The 9,479-nt window shown below is 39.5% G+C and overlaps 1 protein-coding gene across 2 annotated transcripts; it reads left to right on the plus strand.

Moving 5' to 3' along the window:
- Positions 1–2,204: 2,204 nt before the first annotated feature.
- On the plus strand, positions 2,205–8,658 carry LOC103703749 (phosphatidylinositol/phosphatidylcholine transfer protein SFH3-like). 2 transcript variants are annotated; one of them, XM_026803276.4, is made up of 15 exons: positions 2,205–2,461; positions 3,116–3,254; positions 3,994–4,282; positions 4,563–4,662; positions 4,819–5,085; positions 5,353–5,430; positions 5,532–5,633; positions 5,709–5,758; positions 5,913–6,006; positions 6,110–6,208; positions 6,335–6,469; positions 7,285–7,414; positions 7,582–7,973; positions 8,123–8,203; positions 8,483–8,658. In XM_026803276.4, exons 2-15 carry the CDS (start codon positions 3,209–3,211, stop codon positions 8,498–8,500), a joined length of 1,881 nt encoding a protein of 626 aa, XP_026659077.4. In that variant the 5' UTR covers positions 2,205–2,461; positions 3,116–3,208; the 3' UTR covers positions 8,501–8,658. The 2 variants fall into 2 exon arrangements, with proteins under 2 accessions (XP_026659077.4, XP_026659079.3); XM_026803278.4 differs by having other exon boundaries at positions 7,756–7,973.
- The last annotated feature ends 821 nt before the right edge of the window (positions 8,659–9,479 follow it).

Consider the following 9,479-nt stretch of genomic DNA (forward strand, 5'->3'; position numbering starts at 1 on the left):
TTTAATTGCTTCGCCGCAGCCATCATTCTCTCTCTCAATAGACCAAAGTTTTTTCCTTTTGCGGCTGATGAGAAAGTCAGCTTGCGACCCCTATGTTGTTAGGCTTCTTGTATCATGCCCTCAAAATGCAAGGATGACCGTAAAGGCTAATCTTGTTTTTGAAGATTATGGAAATATAAGCTTGGAATAGAATGCTATGTTTATGATAAACATCTACTTAAATTAAAGACAGATTCATTCTACTTTCAACCAGATAATGACATTCCTCACAAGCGATCTCTTCTTCTTCCTCTGGTGTGTAATGGTAAAAGCAAGCACAGTTTCAGTTTCACGTTTTGCAGTTCAATGGAGCCGACGTAAATTCTACGGGAAAGACTGTTAGAAGCTATAGTCTGCAGACATTTGATGCTTGCATACTTTGGAAGGTATATTGGGAGGTCATGTAGTTTTGACTTCCCATGAATTCATACACGCATATTAAGGTTTCTAAGTTGACTGCACAGAGGAGGCAAAATGGTTAGAAATTGCTGCGAACAACCCGACAACATGCGTAAGTTTCATCCTTCTGCGTCCTTTGTAGGTAGGCCTGGGCCCGGTACTTAAGATTAGAAGCAAATGATTTTAAGCCTAGCTTCAATCTGTATTGGTTCTTAATATAGGTAATTGCGGCACACTTCACGGCAATAGTACACCTGTAGATTCCATGCTGGATGATTTTAATGGCGCTGCCACTTGCTATCCACAGAGCTCCTGTGCTAGATAAGTGATGGGTTGCATGGATCTTTTACAGGAGGTGAAGCTTTAAGGAGGCAAAAAGTTGAACTGCGAATTGCCTCCGTTGCCATCTATCAAACTGCTAGGGTTGCATCACCATATGAACATAGCAAGCAGGTCATGCCTTTCACAGCTCTCCCCCTTCCAAGTGCAATGACAAGCTGCAACAGTCGAGTAGTTCCGAACAGTGACAGTCAGGTATGAAAGTGTAACTTTTGTTGTCCTTGTAACCTATAAACCTAACAAGAGATGCTAATTTCCAAGTTGATCAAAAGTTCTCACCATACATGATTCATCTTCTCTGCATTGGATAACGATCAAGACCTCTCTTGAGAATTTGTTAGAAAGCAGTGAGGAAAAGCAAGAGAACCCAAATTACAATGATAGGGATCCACCCTGATCCAATTTAGAACAGACTCGGACTTATAATACTGACTCATACTTAAATGGTTCGCCACAAATCCTGCTCATCATGGACCAGCCAAGCCTCTTTACATGATTTTATGAACCTTCAATATTTTGTTTCTATAAAAATTTTACATAAAAATAAACGTAAAAATGTTGCCGCATTGTTAACTGAATCAAATTATAAGGCATCCTCTCTATTGGCTGCGTATATTGTAATTTCTTTTCGTACCGATCTCCCCTCTGCAGTGCAACCTACCGAAAAAAATAAAGAATTTTTTTTCTCAAAAATATGTCTAAAAATTCACATTTGCATTAATATCCTTTTCAAATTTATATTTATTTCTATATCCTTATAAAATACTATTTTTACACAAATATTCCTAATATAATTTTTCTTCTAACATGATTAATAAAAATTATATTTATTCTAATTTAAAATAAAATAAAATTTAAAAATTATCTTTTTGTCCTCCATCGCAATCGCATGTTTTTATTTGCACGTCTACCGATTAAAAATATTTTAGTCATTTTAATTTGAAACCGTTAACTTTTAACGGCGTTACATAATATGGATACATATTTAAAAATAAGAATAATAATAAAAAAAGATAAAACAGCATAATAAGTATTTTATGAGGATATACATGTAAATATAAATTAAAAAAATGTTTATGCAATATTTGATATTTAGGAGTTATCTTTATGGAAAAAAAAACTAAAAATAAATAAATGAAGCACCATTCAGCTGCTGCGGACAAACAGCAGAGAGCCTTTCACATGGATCGGAGCCCGACAGAAAATCAAAACCGAGGTGGGACCTCGTCCACCAAATCCCTTAGGAGTCTAGAATATGCTGTTCGCTATTCGCTCCTCTGCAGCCGTCCCAACTCCCATCCGACGAACTAGCCGTTGGAGGTCGCCTTGATTTGGTGGCAAAACTCAACACGGCTCTCTCTCTCTCTCGCTCTCTCTCTCTCTCTCTCTCTCTCTCTCAAGTAGCCATCCATTACCATTAGATTAATATGTTGGGTTCATGGAGTGGCTTGCATTTCGGCCATTCTCCCTCCCTCCTTTCTCTTGCGTCCAACAGCAGAGACCTCGTCAGCAGCTCCAAAAGAAAAATACCAACGCAACCAATATCTCCTTTTGCTCTTCTGTCATATCCGCCGTAGCGCGGAGCAGTCGTGTCCCCCTCGCCGTCCCCTCAGCGGATTCCAAGGTCATTAAAACTGCCCCCTCCTCCCCCCACCTCTCTCAAAATCTCCAGTTTGTCCAAGAGGTAAATTTTTTCTCTCCTCCATTCTTCCTCCTCTTTCTCTTACCCCTTCTTTACCTGCATCCCCGTTAGTCGTGAGTCCGTCTTCAACCGTCTCGGATTCCTCGGTTCATCCGGTTTTCTTTCTCCGTTTTTCTCTGTTGTTATTTTTCTCTCTCGATTTTGCCTTTGGCCTTTAATGGTGTCGTACAATCCTCATCTAATGTAAATTTTTCCAGTTTTAGCGTTTTGCCATGGCAATTTCTTTTTTTTCCTCCCGTCTCTTCTTTTTTTTTTTTTTTTTAATTTGTTGGAATTCAGTGCAATGTTATATTGTTTTCCGTTAATGTTGATCGCATCACCACCATTATCGAGATGTTAAGAGATTGCGATTTTCAAATTTTGATCTTGGTTTGGCGTGTGCTTTGGAGTCGTCGAATTTTAGCGCTTGCTTTGCTTTCGTGCATGAATGGTTGCCCTCATTCCTTTGATTTCTCGATTTTTTGTTCTGTTTTTGGGCTTTCCATGTTGCAGGAAAAAAAAAGAAAAATAAGTTTTTTTTCCGACCTGATCATTGGGAAAGCTGGAGTTCTTATTTGTAGAGATATTTTTCGCTGGTTATTTCCCGTATCACAATGCCACTTTTTTGTTATTGATTTCAAGGTGATGGGATTTCAGGTGCTTGGAGAGGCGTACGTCCTGGTGTCCTTGATGAGCTCTTAACTCTCCACCCCTTTGTTTTCTTTAACCAGGTCCAGCTCGCACACGACCATGAGCGAACCCATGTCAGGACCACTCGACCGTCACGGAAAATCTGGTATATAGAAAATAAAAATATCCCCAATTTCGTTTTTCTGTTTTTTGCTTTTTAATTCCATGTTTCCAACCTGTGATTCTTTCCTTATTCTATATTTTTTTTTCAAGAGAGAAATATTCTGATATTATCCAAAGCCACAGAAAACTAGCTAAATTTTATTTGTATTGAGATTCAAATAGACTCAATGAAATTGGATGGATTTGATTTGTGTAACAAAACAATAAATTTTCATGAATTGTCCTCGAAAGACAGTAGTTGAGTTGTAATATATGTATCTCTTTCTCAATATTTGGCATTGGGAACAAGGCATGTGGTGAGCCTGTATTGGCATAGAAATATAGAATGTAGAAAGGATGAAGAAAAAATATCTGGAAAATTATGAAGCCAAGAAATCAGCAATGCAACTCTGGGTCAAAATGATTTACAGAAAAACCAGACCTTCATTAGCAGATAATGCTAGGTCCATCAGATTTCTTGTTTCCTGATTCTTAAGTTTGTTACTTGTATATCATAGAATCTACAGTAATTTATCATGCTCAGTCGTCAGATTATTCAAATTACTATTCGTCTTTCTTTTAGAAGTCTTGTTTTCTTGGTGAAACATTTTCTGAGAATCATTAATTAAACAGAAGAATTGGTTTTTCTTTTTTCTTAGTAATAATTGAGGTTTTCCATAACTGCTAAAAAAATTGAGGTTTTCCATATGATGCTGGCTGTCATCTCTCGGTAATTGTTGCAGGCCTAGTTGGCGCCCCTGAAGAGAGGCGGGACAGAACATCCGATGTTGACAACTCAGAGGATGAGAGGAAGACCAGGATTGAATCTCTGAAGAAGAAGGCAATAAATGCCTCCACAAAGTTCAGAAATTCATTGTCAAAAAGGGGTAGGAGAAGTAGTAGGGTCATGTCTGTCTCCATAGAGGACGTGCGCGATGCTGAAGAAATGCAGGCTGTTGATGCTTTCCGCCAAATTCTCATTTTGGAAGAGTTGCTGCCATCAAGACATGATGACTATCATATGATGCTAAGGTCTTCTTCATACCTGATTCATGATTTGAGAACAATGGCAACCAACTTATCCTGAGATAGTGATTAAGGCTTAATATGCCGATTTTAAAGTTTTTTTTTCGATGGAAGAGACTTATGTGCTGAATAGCTGCAAAGTCCATGGTCAAAGCGAATGCCTTTGGTTGTTAATCTTTGAAATTTTTAATAGACTCGGCAGTGCAATTATTTTGGTGTTCACTTGATCATGCATCTCGATGTTTTGATGTCCATGAACCGAAGCATTAATTAATCTATGATGCAGATTTCTGAAGGCCCGGAAATTTGACATCGAAAAAACCAAGCAAATGTGGGCTGATATGCTCCAATGGAGGAAGGAATTTGGCGCTGACACCATTGTTGAGGTAACTTTATTTACCTCTAAGATGCACTTCTCAGCTTGGTGTTGCATATGTTTGACTTGCAACTTAACGAGCCTCTTTATTTACTTTGCATCATTTTTTCTCCTGGAGTATCATCTTACACCTAACCCTTATTTTTATATTCTATTAATCTGTTAGGATTTTGAGTTCAAAGAGCTTGATCAAGTCTTGGAATACTACCCACAAGGTCATCATGGTGTAGATAAGGAAGGCAGGCCAGTCTACGTTGAAAAACTAGGACAAATTGACACCAATAAGCTAATGCAGGTTACGAACATGGATCGCTATATCAAATACCATGTGAAGGAGTTCGAGAGGACCTTTAACGTCAAATTCCCAGCTTGCTCAGTTGCAGCGAAACGACACATTGACCAAAGCACAACAATTCTTGATGTGCAAGGAGTGGTATGACAATAGTTGTTTCTGCATATTCTAAGTTTGCACAAAACCTTCCATTTTGAAAAATATATCCATAGAAAACTGAAATTCTTGAACATTTTCTGTTAGCTTCCTCCATTGAGAATCTCAAAAGCAAATGCTTGCTTTTTTCAGCATTGGTTGAAATTTAAGATGGATCCTCTTAATGGTCAATTATTAGGGTAAATTTGTTTTGCTTTTCTTTTATTTTTTCCTTCTTTTCTGACATGAATATGTCATGCTTTTGAACCTTAGGGGATGAAACATTTCAACAAGGTCGCAAGAGATTTGATCGGCCGTCTTCAGAAAATTGATGGTGATAATTATCCTGAGGTACCTCTCGTTTGTGCCGCATGAAATTGGTAGTTATACAGCAATCAAATTGAAGCGACAATTGCAAACTAACATATCAAAATTATTTGTTTCTACTGCAGACCTTGTGCCGCATGTTCATTATCAACGCAGGACAGGGATTTAGACTGCTATGGAACACTGTGAAGAGCTTCCTTGATCCAAAGACCACCGCAAAGATCCACGTAAGCTTTTTTATCTCTTCATAATGTGGTGTGTTCAACACAAATGATATAGCTAATAATTGCTGCTTCTATCAGGTTTTGGGAAATAAGTACCAAAGCAAGTTGCTTGAAGTGATTGATGCCAGGCAAGTTCTATTGGCTAGAGTGCTTTTTTTTCTTTCTTTCTAATTTTTGGTCCAGATTTTCAATACTTGATTGAGAATGATGACTTACTGAAGTGTCTGTTCAAATTCATATACAATAATCCTAGCTGGTGTTACTTCCATTGGTTTTTACTAGTGAATTGCCAGAGTTCCTTGGTGGCACTTGCAACTGTGAAGGAGGCTGCCTTCGGTCAGACAAAGGCCCATGGAAGGATCCTGAAATTCTGAAGGTGTCTCATTCTCATCCTTTTTTATCTTTAGTTTATATCAGAGATGTTGAAAGTTCACCTAACATAGCTTCACTAGATTCTTACTTAATAACCTGATGTATAGATTGTGCAAAGTGGCATGGCAAGATGTGGAAGGTCATGCCAAGCTACTTCTGGCACAGACGAGAAAACAATTTCCGAGGATGAGGTAGTGTACCTTAAGGTGACAAACAGATCCACCTATTTCTCCATTCCTTTCATTTGTTTTTCCTCTTTGCAAACTTGTGTATTTACAGGTGTATTCCAGTACTGATGGGTACATTACTTTCCTTTTCTTCACAACGTGAAGAGGCAAGACTCATTCTGTGGAGAGACTATTTTAGCTGCCGATGATGTGCGACCTCCTTCTCCCAGAATGTCAAGGGTGATTGAACACCCACACTTGTCACCTGTTCGGGAGGAAGCAGCCAGTCCAAGTTACCAGGTGAGTTTCAGATTAAAAGTACATACACATCTATATATATAGGATTGAAAGCTCAATGGTTGGCCTTATAGGATTGAAACAGAAAAGTCTGCGACCCAATATATGTGTGTGTGTGTGTGGGTGCAATCTTGGTCCAGCTTGGCGATTTTGCATATCTTTTCTTAGCTTCCACACCTTATTCTGGCTAAAGCTACTAATTAGTTGATGGCTCACTGAGCATATAGCTTTGCTCAGCAAATAGCATATCGGAAGTTCAGAGACTTATTCTTGTTTATCTATTGATGAGCAAAACCAATTACTATATTCTCTTTCGGCCTTAGCATTGAAGAAACATTGCTGGAATGTGTTGCTTTGGGAAGTAATTCATGCCATTTATTTTCAAGCAAGATATGCTCGGGTTTTTTTTTCATAGTTTTCTTTATGATTGAATCATAAAAAGGAGATTTTACCAAGTGTTTGTGCATGCAAAAGAGTCATCCAATCTGTTAGAACTGCATTTGAAGTTCAAGGAACAGCTAGATCGTCAGAACTTTAAAAGCAATTTCAGCTTTAGCCACCATTTTTTTCAGACTTCATTGGTCAATATTGCCGTTCATTTTTCATTGTAATTATTATGGTCTTAGCTTACCCTCATCTTAAATGGTAGGTTAACCATAGAAGATAGCAAAGATTAGCAAATTCAGGGAATCTCAGAGCACGTCTTCACTAACTTGAGCTTGTCATTCTGGATTTCTCCATTTTACTCGTTGATTCGAGACAATTTATACTATACTGCACCTGCTATAATTTTTGATTACTTTTCTCTAAACTTTCAGGTCCAGGGCGCCAAAGAGAGCTTCCCTACGCCAGATGCAGACGATGATTATATCCCAATGGTCGACAAGACTGTGGATGCCAGCTGGAATAAAGAAGTGATGAATGAAGAACAACTTGCCCTTTCTAAAGGTCCACATACCACTTCTGAACTTCCACAGGATTTTATAACTTCGTTTATGAGGGGCCTCAGACATTATTACCCCAACCTGCTCTCAAATTGTTGCAAGCTAATATTAAAAACTTTAGGGATATCTCTTGTTCTAAGCACAACCGGAGATTTATTTTCTTATTCACAGGTTTCTACACCCTATCTGATGTTTACAAGGGTCCTGATGGGTTTAGCAACCACATCCTTGCCGGAGTCATGGTCTTTGTCATGGGCATTGTCACCATGCTCCGGGCGACCCGTGTCATCCCAAAGAAGATTGTTGATGCAGCCATTGACTATGCCAGCCCTGTCTACTGTGCAGAGACATTGGTTAAAGGCCAGATGCACCAGCAACTGCCTGCATCAACTGTCTCGGCTGCTGAATACTCCTCTGTCATGAAGCGCCTCAGGGAGCTGGAGGAGAAGATGAGCATCGTCGACATGAAGCCTGCTGAGATGCCCGTCGAGAAGGAGGAGGAGCTGAAGGCTGCCGTCAGCCGTATGAATGCCTTGGAGGTGGAGCTTGCAGCAACCAAGAAGGTAATGTTACCAACATCACCTACTGGCCAGAAAGAGAGGATAGAGTTTCGGGTGCATCGTCAATATTTCAGAATGGAGCTCGATTTTTTGGTGCAGTCATTAAAAGTTTGCATATGTCTTGTTTTTTCTTTTTCTCCCTCTCTTTGTAGGCTCTGGAGGATGCTCTTGCAAGACAGGAGGAGCTTCTTGCTTACATCGACAAGAAGAAGAAGAAGAAGAAGAGCAAGCTGGTGAGTTATCTTAAGCTGTAAACTTTCTCAAGCATCCTGTCATTCAAACCAATCTTTTTCTATCATGCAATTCCCAGAACCTCCGCACTTCTCTTTTGGACTGGAACATCATGCCATGAATTTGGTCAAGTTTTCTTGTGGCTATCTATCTACATTCCATCCATTCTAAGAATGTAGAACTTTGCTGAAAGAAATGCTTCCAATTTCTCTCGGTATTTTGGAGCTATTTTCTCCCACCTCGTCAGCATATTCTTTATTCTTTTCCCTTTGTCATTGCAGAACCTATTTTGCTGGTAAATGGAGGACAAAAGAAGCTGCAGGTTTTTAAAATAAAGCTGTGATATTGGCGTAGCTGGCTGACCATTCTCTTGTCAGCAAATATACTAGTGTACTCCTTGTATGTTTGGATTTGCCAAACTGATCAGTTGAATATAAAAAATTCATGAATCTCCCAAGATCAAACTGTCCTAAGTAAATCTCATTCCCTATCAATTCCTGGTTACCTTTTCTGCATGTAGTGCGAGTTTTCTGGTGATTGTGCTGCCTTGGCTAGCTTGAAATCACAGTACATGTACTCTGAGTGGCGCGTCTATGCTCTTTCCTTCCTATTCATCTGCGCTTGGCTTGCAACGCGCGCGCGCGCGCACAAAAAGATCAGGGTGGCTGGCTACAGTTCATCTCCATCGCCGTTTTCGAGCTCCATGAATCTTAGCTTAGTGGTTCTGCTCAGAAAGGACAAACAAAATTTCCGTCAGCGGCCGGCACTCCTGCTGCATTTAACGTTCCCACTTGTAGTTGGTACCAACCTGGATCTTGCACCAACCATGCGCGAGAAAGCCATGCATGCCTTAAAAAGAGAAGGACCGTAGAAATGCCACCTTGTTTCACGTCTCTAGTGAAGCACTGCTTGGAGCAAGGCAATCGACGATCAATTACCCAGGACAGAGAAAGCCTTCTTCTTTTACCATTATCTCTATCAAAAGTGATATTACCATCGATGGTCCCTGCTTGCTCTTGTATTCGGTCATAATCTTACAATCGACCTAACCTCCCCTTCAAGCATAAAAAACATCATCCCGCTCCAAACACGACTATGTTTTTCTGTCGTCCAAATTATTTTTTCCCTTTTTATTTTCGCAGACACCTTTTGCAACCATCTATTTAAATCTTTTGATCCCGTAGCCGCACAAGTCAATCCTGCTGTCCGACCAGAATTATTTGTTGACTAAAACGATATCATCTTGGAATTACAATGTCATCGTTCCAGCTCCATATG

Source organism: Phoenix dactylifera, chromosome 7 (assembly GCF_051530095.1).
Source record: "Phoenix dactylifera cultivar Ajwa chromosome 7, Ajwa_hap1_PhDact_Kaust_v1.1, whole genome shotgun sequence".
In the NCBI taxonomy this organism is placed as follows: domain Eukaryota; kingdom Viridiplantae; phylum Streptophyta; class Magnoliopsida; order Arecales; family Arecaceae; genus Phoenix; species Phoenix dactylifera.

Bases quoted from the DNA above. Each gene is read 5' to 3' on its own strand.
- LOC103703749 (XM_026803276.4), top strand. From the start codon at position 3,209: ATGAGCGAACCCATGTCAGGACCACTCGACCGTCACGGAAAATCTG. The intron at 6,007-6,109 runs GTGTCTCATTCT...CCTGATGTATAG, and splicing joins AGGATCCTGAAATTCTGAAG to ATTGTGCAAAGTGGCATGGC. The intron at 6,470-7,284 runs GTGAGTTTCAGA...CTAAACTTTCAG, and splicing joins CAGCCAGTCCAAGTTACCAG to GTCCAGGGCGCCAAAGAGAG.